We start from the raw sequence: 11,044 nt of genomic DNA on the forward strand, positions 1-11,044 counted from the left end.
ATTTAATCGTAGAAATGGTAATAATACGAAGATTTAATAACTAGTGACTAAAACAGGGATGATATGGGAGGGGTAAAGCAGATCCATTACAAGAGTTCCCCAGATATCCACCTTGTGAACATATTCAAACATTCTTCACGCTTGTACTCGGGTGCTGTGTGTCCTGCTCCCTGCAGTTACAAGTTAAAGAAAAAATGAAAAACCATCATAATCTTCTTGTTAGTATCATCTGAATGAAACTGTCGAGAATTGAAACAATATTGTTACTATCTCTTGCCTTCACAGTAGCAAATGTCATCCGATTCGCGTAAGTCCTCGTGTAACTTTGTCCCCAGCCAAAAGGCAAGGTCCCGTTAGATTAAAGCTTAAACAGAAATGAAACTGGAAACTGAGATATATGAATTTAAGGTAAAGTATATGTACCCTGCAATTTGGGAATGAACAAACCATGGTCTCCAGTCATCAACAATGGAATAATTTAAAGATCTTATCCATGCTTGGGTACCCAAAAATGGAACCAACATGTCATGGTCTCCACTGGAATCAATGAAAAGAAAGAAGGGATCAGAAGTGCAAGATTGTAACAAAGAGGTTATGCTGATCTAAATTTTTACCTGTATATCAAAGAAGGATATCCTTTGGCACTGAGGTTTACATGGTACTGAAGGCTGTTGCCAAGAAGGTCAGCAACATAAGGCATATCGTAGTCGCATCGCTGCCAGTTCCCTATGCTTCCCTGCAGTACTAATTGCATGTGATCCTTCATCTGTGTCTAATTTCTGCCATTTTCAATGCACTGTAAAATCAGAGAACTTGTACCTTCCGTATGTGAAGAACTTTGCGGACAACAGGATCATTGGCCCAATATTGAGAAAGCAAATATCCATAAGTCTATGACATAGGAAACAAAAGGCAAAGTTAAAGGCTTCATCTGAATATCTGATCTTGCTTGCTCATCTTACTACAGTCTCTCAGCTGCCTGAGTCTAAAAACTTATGAACAGTTTTATGATGAAACTAGTTAGTAGAAAGAGGATGGGAGTTACGCGACAGCCGAATGTAGGAAGAGGTGATCTGGAATGGTGGTGCAGGCCATTGTTGTCACTGAGATATCTTCTTTTACCAAGCATGTGTTGCAGCTTTGGGGAGATAAGACCGTCGCAATGGCGTTCCAAAATATGTGCGAAATTTATGTGTGAAGTACACTGCATGTAGTAGATGAATCATATGGAAACACCCGCATTAACTTCAAGTATACATATGAAATCACATTAGAGAAAAGTGAGAGCATCAAGAAACTTAATGGTAGCAATGCCTACCTCATCAAAAGCCTGCACATTTTTCACACACTCTACATTACTGGGATCAACATCCTGAAAATCTCCTCTGCAGCTTGTAGTTAAGGACTGAACAAAATTGAAGGATAACTATTCAGAATTTGTTCAAACATTTTTGGTTTTGATTAACTAGAGGGAGTATGAGATAAAATTACCTCGTACAGTTCATCAGAAATAAGTCCCATTCCATGAGCAAATGGGATTTCTGAATTGACTTCGTATTGTCGCACTGTTACTGGGTTCCCTAGTATGTAACCCTGCAGAATATGGAAACCATTCGAATGATCAATTAATTAACTAAACCAAAAATAAAAACCTAAAAATGTAGATGAGAATGAATCATGTTGCTTATAGTTTTGATTTTTGAACCTGAAGATTTATTATGGGCTTGACACCTGCTTCATTGCCTGCATTACCAAATTGGGGAATATACTAGAGTTGAATGTCAACAGTGAACACAATGAGTCTGTTTTGTGTCAAGTAATGTTTAACTTCTTTAAATTGGCCTTGTATTTGCATACCATTAGAGATTTGCTCAGCAAGAACAGGGACAGGAATCCCAGAATATGAATCACCTCCAATATAGAAAGGATTTGACATAAAACTTGGGTGGTCAACCAGCCACTACAGTGAGAAATATATAAGAGATAAATTGAAAATACACACTATATATACTAAATAATTCAATAAGATTTGCTTACCCTCCTTAAGAACTGAAGGGCATGTTGAACTTGTTCCAAATCCCCTGGCTGAGAAGCAAATGAAGTTCTTGCATACGAAAATCCTGTTCCGACGGGAGAATCTATGAAAATTATGCTACATACCTACCATTCATTCAACACTATCCAAACTTACAATGCTGTTTGAAAGACGAATTGATTGGAGTTTGATTTGCTGATACAGTTCATTACCTTTGTCCAAGAGTGTGGATTTAAGACTAATGTAGGTAAACTCCCATTGTACTGCTCTACTTTAAAATTTAATGGACCTACAAAACGAAGAGAGATCGGTAAACGATTGGTGTGACCAAAGCTCCAAACTCCAACAAGCTAGTAACTCTTAATATATATATGCATGGTAATTGTGTTACCTATCTCAAAGAAAAGGGCAGAGACAGCAGAGCAACCAGGACCACCAGTAAGCCAAAGCATTAGAGGATCCTTTTCAGGGTTCCTCTCCGACTTGACAAAGTAGTAGAAGAGCTGCAACTCCTCTGATTCCCCAACTCCAACGTACCTGTAAACAAGTGAGTTCATTGAATGTATATATATCTACAGAAATACTTGTAATCTCAGTCCATGCACGCCATAACGAAATTGAGGATACATTAAGAAGTTCAAAGCTAGAGGATATATAGTAGAAAACCCATATTGACATACCCAGTTTCAAGTTCAAAAGGTAGAGGTCCCTGGAGTCCAGGAAGAAACTTAACAAGGGAGCTATGAGAGAGTGGAAGCAGCTGTGAAACAAGTAAAACTTGAACTAGAACTACCAGCAGCATCTGATAGCATATAGAGCAACTTGGCATTATTGCCATTAGATCGATACTTTCTACATTTGCATGGCAGTACTCATTTCTATGTTTATACTCGATCGTATATATGTAGGGCTCTATGTGAAACTCAACGTATGGTCTAATTGTGAATAGGGTGGCCTGGAAAATGTGGGGATCGGAGTCATCGGACAAGACGATAAGACGACGAAATGAACAAAAAGAAGTGGTTTGGATTGTCCTATATTAATGTAAGCAACGACCAGCATAAATGTACGTGCATTATTTTCATTTCAAAGAGAACAAAAGAATTATGCTCCATCTTTCAACTTTCAACCATCTCTTAATTAGATAAAGTCCAAAATCGACCAGAAAAAATTTAAAATTAAAAAAAAAAACCCTAGCCGCACTACTTTCTCCTTCGGCATCTAGCACCTTCCCTACAACGCTTGTCGCCAAACCAGCAGCGTTCCACACCATCCCAGCAACACTTGTTGATCCCAGCGGTGTGAGCTAAACAACCATCCTTTAGACAGGAGCAAAGATTCATCCCCGACGAGTCTCTATGGGAGTTTTGTTGTGAGTTTTGTCTTTCTCTCTTCTAGCGGCCTTGTTATCAACATTCACAGCGGCTGTGTTCTAGATTCGTCGGAGATCAAACTTCAATTTCCTTGACCATCCATGTCCTGGAAGGAGGGGAGGCCTCCTGACGAGAGGATGCCCTACAAGAAGTCGAGTGCACCTCCGTCGCATATGACAACCCCTCAGTTTGAGAGGGGTGTGACTAACCCTAACAAAAGGGCAAGGAGATTGGCTAATTTCCTTGTTTCTTACCTAGACATCTGATGGAATACTATTCTTGTTTAGATTTCGGTTTTACACCAATTAAGGTTAGTAGGTGACGGGTATTACTGCTACATTGAATTTATATATGAATAGTTGAAAGTTAGATGTGATAGGCTTAACTGAGCGCATTTATAATGAGGGCTACCTATCTCTTTGTTAGTGTTTGTTGCCAATTAGACTTATTGGTAGTGAGTAGGCAAATTGATATAAGCGTCCTCTGACAGTGGACAAGTTAATGAAATTGTCTATTTTCTCAAAAAAGAATTATGCCCCATATATAAACTTGGATCAATACACTAACTTCAACCCAACCAAAAGGTCGATCATGATCAGTCATGACACAGAAGAAAAGAATTATCAAGAAAATTGTTTTTACAAATGGTAAGGTAATACAAAGATGTTGATGTGTATGTGAAAATAGTGAAATTAGAGTTGTATCCAGAATTTTATCTCTATTCCAATGTTCGGTATAACTGTAGAAAAAGTGAATCGAAAATTTTGTAAGTTCATCATGCACGTAGTATGTAGAGAAACAAAGAGGAAAAGAGATAAATCTCATTGTGTATGTAATCCTTGTATCGGTGAGCGGTGGTTTAATTTGGTTGGTTAGCTAACCTAATCGACAATTAGACATCATTGAATTCATGGATCCAAAAGGAAAAATGATTTCGTAGAGGCATGTGACAAAGGACCATATGGGAAGGACAAACAGTAAGAATATACATGAATATGAGCAAGATAGCCAGGGACCTTTACACTTGCAAATCCTTTTTGGGTTCAACTAGATGAATTCATATATAGCATCTCTTTTAACGTTCACATGCTGGGTTGGAATGTCATGATCAAAAACTAAAAACGGTGTTGGCCAATCTTAAAACGTCACCACCATTTTCAGAAAACTTGGCTATTCGATTTCATGAACAAACATAGTTACTCTATACTGGTGGCCTCGCTCATCATCGCAATATAAATGGCTGCACTTAAAGGGAGGGGTATGCAACTATGCATAAGCAAAAGACCAGACTTGTCATGGAGGCAGATACAATGATTAATAGTGCTTACTCTCTCTTATGTGTTCTATATATCGTCATTTCTTTGTGTAAACAAATATACAGCGTCTTCTGCATCTCACGAGCCTGCTTGGTCTGGAACATGCTGGAACAAGCAGCAGAAGAACTTTTCCACAGCCGATGTTCAGAAGAGAAGCTCGGAGCTGTTCGTGGTGAGCTTGGCCAGTTTGGAAGCATTACCTGCACTATGGCTAGAACTGCCCTTAAACCAGGCCCCCCACAAGGGTAAAATTCACTCATCACAATGATGATTGTTCACTACAAATTGAATATGCTTGGTTCCACCTTCCTGGTTTTTGTTTATGTTTACGTGCAAATGCTCAAGATCCAAAGCTGGAGAAGCTAGTAGAGCATTTGATATTTATACATATATATACCAGATTCATAATTGAAGAAGCTAGTACAGGTCGTTAGATTTGAACCCTTCATACCAGCTATTACAAGAGTACCCCCAATTACTGCTGAAACCGGAGACTCCTTCCTCTCTATTACTATGAGATATTTGTACAAGATTCAACAATCACTCCACTTTGGGGAGAAGAAGCCAGAGTACTAGCAGCAGCTATTTCCATTGCCACAGCCAGCTTCGTCTTGTTTCTCGATCTCCACTTTCTCGACTTTCAGTTTCTGCGCCATTGAAGCAAAGAGAAGCTCAGCGAAGATGAATTCTGATGGCCAAGTCACTGGACTGGGCTTTAAAGGGATGATAAGAGAAAATAAAATAATAAAATAGAAAGCAACCATTCACCTTTGCAAACATGTTTGTGTAGAGCTTAGCATCCCTCTTATTGCTTTCAGCTTTAAGTTGTTTCAGTTTTTTCTCAATCACCTTGACCTCCCTGGAGAATGGGAAACATTAATATTTACTAAGAAATAAGAATGCTGTGTGTAGAGCTTTGAACAGACAAAAAAACACGTTAGGAATTAATTAGTTATAAATCAGCTTTTTATGTTACCTGTTCTGGGAATCAATCTCCAGAGCTTTCTTGATGTCTAACTCAGCCGAGAACAAATCTGAAAGTTCCATATATGCTTGTGCCCGTCTGTACAAGGCTTTCACATTGTGAAATTCAACATCTAGAACCTGTACAAGATCAAAATTTAGGAGATAAGATGAGGTTTGGCCTAAGAGCAATGATTAAACCCAATGAACATTAGAATTGGAGACTTCATTCTTCAGTTATTTTCTTATCAGGTTCAACTTACGAATTACCTTTGAACATAGTTTTAGTGCTTCCTGAAAGTCATTTAATTTTAGGCTACATGCTGCACCATTCAACCAGCTAGACACTCTTAATGGTTTTGCTAGCTTTAACTCATCATCCCCGAAGATTACATCTTCACTAACATAATCAGCAGCCTGAGAGAAGAGGAAAAGCAATACACTAATATGAAGTTAACCCCAAAAATATCTAAAGTTACAATAAACTGAAATCATAAGGTCTATAAGAGCACTCCAAATCACCTTCTCATATTTCTTTCCTGCTCGATGATACTTCCCAATTTTAAAGAGAAGGTTGCCTTCCTCTTTCTTCCTTCCAGCTGCCTCAATTTTCTCTTGATTGCTCAATTCCCATGGTGCTCTTTCCTGTTCATCAAGTAACAGTTAATAATGATAATAAGGTACAAATGTTTCATCGTGAACTTCAAAACAAAATAGTAGAAGCCCATGCAACCACTACAGAAGTATACATAGCATTTGCTTCGATTTATGAATCAGGTAAAACATAAACTGTGGGCTGCTATAGAACTTCAAAAAAGACAAGTTCATACTATGTTGTTGTATGTCCAATGAACTGATCTTACTCATTTTCATTTCAAACACCCAAATCGACAAATACATCAAAATGTATGTACCTTGATAAAATCTAGCATTTCCACCTCAAAGACTATACTTGAAGATGGTGGAACTACAGCCAGGTCCCGCCTTACTTCAACACTTCCAAATCCAAAATCAGGATGTATTGTCAATATTGCCTGCTCTCCCTTTTTCATCGTAGCAACTGCTCGGTCAAAACCAGCAATCACTTGTTCTACAGACAGCAAGATGCAATATTAGCCAGAACTACTTTTTAGCTTGCTTTTGATGCAAGTAACATAATTAGACACATAATAAAAATTGATTAACTGACCTTCATCCGTGATAAATTCCAAAGGCTGCGATCCATCTACTCCTCTCTTCTCAAATACAGTACCATCTTCAAGCCTAGCTATATAGCTAACTGCAGCAGTAATTTAAGTTAACAAGTAGAATCATGTAATGTCACAGTTTCATTATGTGTTTGAACTTCCAAATAACTATCTCAATCTACTTACCAGTAACAGTTGCACCTTCATGAGCGCTGGATGTACTCTCCCCTTCTTTCAAAATTTTCTTTAATACCTTTCCATCACCAGTAACATCAATTACAGGCTTGAAAGACATCAATTCAATATCAATGTTCAGCACAGAAGCTGGAGGGATAGACTGAAACCCATTGTTTGCATCCCTCCCCTCCTCCCCGAAGGCATCTGCAATTATGTATCACCTTTCTGAGTTAATACTCTACTTCATTTTTGCTAGGACATGTAATACCAAACATGATCCATATAAAATGTCATCACATACATTGAGGTTGAACAATTAACCTTGCCTTCTCTCCCCTTTTCATTGTCCTGATTGATTTTGGCAATGCTGGACAAAAATGACCTGAAAGACAAGAGCACGTGTTATTCAATTATCTCTTTCACAATTTAGCACAATGACAAGATGAATCTCTCCGAAATTCAAACAATAACACAAAGATAATACAAAGTTACAAACACCACAACCAAGCATTAGATCAAAACAACAAAGAAAAATACCATCTTTCACGTAGAACTCAATTCCTTCCTCTGGTGTTTCTGCAACAACGGTGCCATCAACCAACGCCGCCCGATACTTGACTGCATTAAAGAGCAAAACTTCCTCGTTATGCAGTTTAAAAATAGCAATGCAGCTTGACACAACTCTTATACACAGAAAAAAACCTAATACACAAGAAACAAAATCAAAACGATTACATAATGAGTCATCAATGTACCAAGAACTTGATCCAAATCACCAGGACTCTCACTCCCCTTCCCTTTCTCCAAAATCTTCTTCACAATCCCACCATCTCTGCTCAAATCCACCACCCTAATCCACGAAATAAGCTCCACCTCAAACCGAACAGCCTCATTCGGCTGCACATCATCGCCGCGGCCAGCAACACCATATGCCAGCTCAGCAGGCACAGTAAACAACGCAACCTCTCCCTTCTTCATAGTGACCATCCCATGCTCCAACCCCTTCACAACTTCACCCTCACCGATCTTAACCGTCACCGGCTCCTCCCTCTCTCTAGTAGACTCGAACTTCGTTCCATCCATCAAAGATCCAACATAGTGCACTGTAATTCACAATTTTCAAAATCAATTTCTGAAAATAGTAAAGTGAAATTTGAGCTTTGCAATTACGACTCAGTGACTCACCGGCGGCTTCGTCGCCGACCTCGGGGCTCTCCCAGCCGGTGCCGGACTTGAGGAGCTTCTTCTTCAGGCCGTAGGTGGGGAATTCTCTCTCCTCGCCGACTTTGAGAGGCGGTGCCGATTCGATCTCCTCCCCGGGCTCCTCGTCCAGGTCGTCGTCGTCAATGCCTGACACGTCGGTGGCTTTCTCTTCCACGGCCATCGTGAAAGTACGATTCCGAGCGGCGGTGGCACGGAGGGTCTGGTTTTTGTGGTGGTGAGATTAGTGAATAGTGAGTGATGAGAGTGACGGTGGTTATGTGGCGGGAGGGGAAGGGTGGTTTGGTCATTACACGTTATGGGCTCTTTCTTGAATGGGGGACGAAAAGTGGGGTTAAGTGGGCCATAGAGACTGCGATGTAAGTGGGCTGAGGCCCAGAAAGTCATCTTGTATTGTGGTTCTTTTTGTTTTTGGTCGCATGAAATTATTCTAGTTTATTTTGTCATGTCTATTGGTTTGTTCAAAGTGGCAATCAATATGACGTCAGAAAAATGAGATGGTCAAAGAAACATGTAAAACTCTCTCGACGTTTCTTAGGCGTTTATTGACTTCAACAATGGGCAGCACAATAAATGTTTAGAATAATAGGGGAAACTATATATGGCTCAAATAGCTAGCTAATTTTAGGGTTTTCAAGTTATTAATTGAATAATAAGGGATTTATATGACTTGTGATCTAAGAATAATCATAAGGTCGGCCTCGCGATGATGAGAGAAGAGGTTATTCTACATTGGCATGGAGGCATCACAAGGCAATGCCAGTTGTGGATTTAGCAAATTGTTAGTTGATATATAACCAACTTTGTTATCTAAAGACTTGTTTAGGTATAGATCATTAATGTTATGTTTCATTATCGTATTTAAGTAAGGTTTGTTTTTCGTTTAGTCAAAATTTTTGTCTAGCATTAAATTTAAGTGATCGCAATAAACAAGTTAAACGTACAGTATAAGTAAATAAATTATATATGCAACAAGTTAATGATACAGATCAAACGAACGAACATTTTGCTAAAAAACCATTTAGTATCCTTACTGAATCTATTCGATCTAGTACACTACTGCATGTTCTTCCATCTAGCTAGTACATCAGCAAGTGCAGATAATCAGTTCCAATCTAACACTCAAGAGAAAAGATGCATTACTAAATTATTCTTCACCATGAGTAGTGGATCTTGATTCTTGAAGATAAATTTGAATATTGACAATTAGGGGAACATAACCATGTTTAGCGCCATCACTTTCCCCTAGTCTTACCCTTAGAAGCAGATCATAAATAGTTAAATACCACCACCATTTTGCTATCATTCTTAGGCAGCTGATCTAATCCTCTACCTTTAAAAACGCCAAGTGTAACACATTGAAAAATATAAGAAATCTAGCTAGTGTACTCATCCACAATAAAATAAAAAAAGACTATGTAACGTTAACTCCCAAACAGGGTTTTTTTAGCTTCCATAATTGTAATCAGAGGCTCAGAGCCATTAGAATACCAAGAAGTAACGCCATGAATTATTTGTTCTTTTGTATGCATCATTTCATCATGTATTTTTGCTTGTATCTGCAACAAACTTGTTCATGGTGTTGCTGATATATTAGACAGATCGATAAAAACAAACCACTCTGGCCATGCCATTTCTCAAATCTTAAACACCTGATCTGTACACAAACACTTTGAAATTTTCAATCACAGAAGGATCGACCAAACTAGCTGAACTAATCCACACTTGCAGAGAGACTAACAGAGTTTCGAAAACTATCTAAACAAACGCAACGCTTCTCTTTCCGACGGCATAGCTTCTGCTTCTGGGATACAGGTCCTTCTTCACGTCACCTTCCTCCTCGAAATCACAAGGGGCATCCTCGTCAATTCTCCCCATGGCCACGCTGCCGCACTTAGGTAACACCTGCCTCGATCCCATGCTCGTCGTCGTCGCCGACCTCTTCAGCTGGTCCTGAAGTATCTTATCCACGTCGATACGAGTCCCGTAGCTCCTGGCCGATGCAGCCCTCACCAGCTCGGAAAAGTCATCGCTGCCCTGGTTGGACCTCGACGATGAGGACCTCGTGCTGAAACTTTTGGGTAAACCCGAGGAGAATTGCCCGCCGGGGCCGGACATGGTGCTACCTCCGTAGCTGAACTTGTCGCCGACGTCCGTCATGCTTCTGACGTAAAAGTCCTTGGCCTTGCCTAAGGCTCTGATGGGGACTGTGATGATTCTGAGGAAGCGGTTCTGGTTGTGCGCCTTGGTGGTGGAGCTTCTCATCTTTGTCTTGGTTTCTTGGTGTGGGAAAAGTAAGAAAGGGTGGGTTCTAGGTGAGGGGAGAAGAAGGCGTGAGGCAAATATATAGTGCGTCTGTTTCAGTTTTCCATATGCTCATATTTGTCTTCTACTAATTCATTTTAATTTGGCCAGAGAATAGTTTACCAATACTTACGGTGTGTTTGGGTGAAAAATAAAAAATAGGTCCTAAATGACAATATATAACTCCTTTGACAATAAGCTTGAATATATAGTATAGGCCTCATTTGATTTGCAGAAAGAAAAGTAATTCATTTCTCTCTCTCATGGGAAGTGAAAGAGAAGAATAAAATTTAATAAAAAAAAAAAAAAACTTTATCTCGATGTTTGGTAATGCAAAGAAAGTCATTACGAAAGTTTTTAAAAAATATAATATGATGTGAATAATAAATGCAATAAAAGTGGTTCCATTAGATTTTGAAAGAAGCTACTTTCCCCCATATTTCATTTCAATAAGGAAAATCTTTTTTT

General features: G+C 39.2%; 2 protein-coding genes and 1 pseudogene across 3 annotated transcripts in view; all 3 read right to left on the reverse strand.

Moving 5' to 3' along the window:
- Positions 1 to 86: 86 nt before the first annotated feature.
- LOC101298094 (serine carboxypeptidase-like 18-like) lies at positions 87 to 2,864 on the reverse strand. Its single transcript, XM_004292716.1, has 14 exons — positions 2,716 to 2,864; positions 2,427 to 2,572; positions 2,248 to 2,324; positions 2,038 to 2,160; positions 1,858 to 1,960; positions 1,706 to 1,743; positions 1,492 to 1,593; positions 1,319 to 1,405; positions 1,046 to 1,204; positions 820 to 891; positions 615 to 736; positions 424 to 537; positions 278 to 323; positions 87 to 170 (listed from the first exon to the last, which is right to left on the reverse strand). Exons 1-14 carry the CDS (start codon positions 2,862 to 2,864, stop codon positions 87 to 89), a joined length of 1,422 nt encoding a protein of 473 aa, XP_004292764.1.
- A 1,752-nt stretch (positions 2,865 to 4,616) lies between these two features.
- LOC101292365 lies at positions 4,617 to 8,526 on the reverse strand (annotated as a pseudogene). Its single transcript, XR_184011.1, has 12 exons — positions 8,237 to 8,526; positions 7,807 to 8,154; positions 7,589 to 7,669; positions 7,353 to 7,433; positions 7,061 to 7,255; positions 6,877 to 6,966; positions 6,602 to 6,777; positions 6,210 to 6,332; positions 5,958 to 6,104; positions 5,701 to 5,828; positions 5,493 to 5,583; positions 4,617 to 5,371 (listed from the first exon to the last, which is right to left on the reverse strand). The product of XR_184011.1 is annotated as a peptidyl-prolyl cis-trans isomerase FKBP62-like (transcript).
- A 1,230-nt stretch (positions 8,527 to 9,756) lies between these two features.
- Positions 9,757 to 11,044, reverse strand: part of LOC101293252 — a 13,052-nt gene continuing 11,764 nt past the window's right edge. Inside the window, exon 3 of the mRNA XM_004290938.1 lies at positions 9,757 to 10,537. Coding sequence (XP_004290986.1) covers positions 10,031 to 10,537 — 507 coding nt within the window. The 3' untranslated portion in view covers positions 9,757 to 10,030. The remainder of the gene's footprint in view (positions 10,538 to 11,044) is intronic.

Source organism: Fragaria vesca, linkage group LG2, assembly GCF_000184155.1.
Source record: "Fragaria vesca subsp. vesca linkage group LG2, FraVesHawaii_1.0, whole genome shotgun sequence".
Taxonomy (NCBI): domain Eukaryota; kingdom Viridiplantae; phylum Streptophyta; class Magnoliopsida; order Rosales; family Rosaceae; genus Fragaria; species Fragaria vesca.

Excerpts from the sequence above, each read along its gene's own strand:
- LOC101298094 (XM_004292716.1), bottom strand. The coding sequence starts at position 2,864 with ATGCCAAGTTGCTCTATATGCTATCAGATGCTGCTGGTAGTTCTAGTT. Across the intron at positions 1,594-1,705 it reads AGCCCATAATAAATCTTCAG|GGTTACATACTAGGGAACCC; the intron begins GTTCAAAAATCA and ends CATATTCTGCAG. Across the intron at positions 1,205-1,318 it reads ATGTGCAGGCTTTTGATGAG|TGTACTTCACACATAAATTT; the intron begins GTAGGCATTGCT and ends TACTACATGCAG.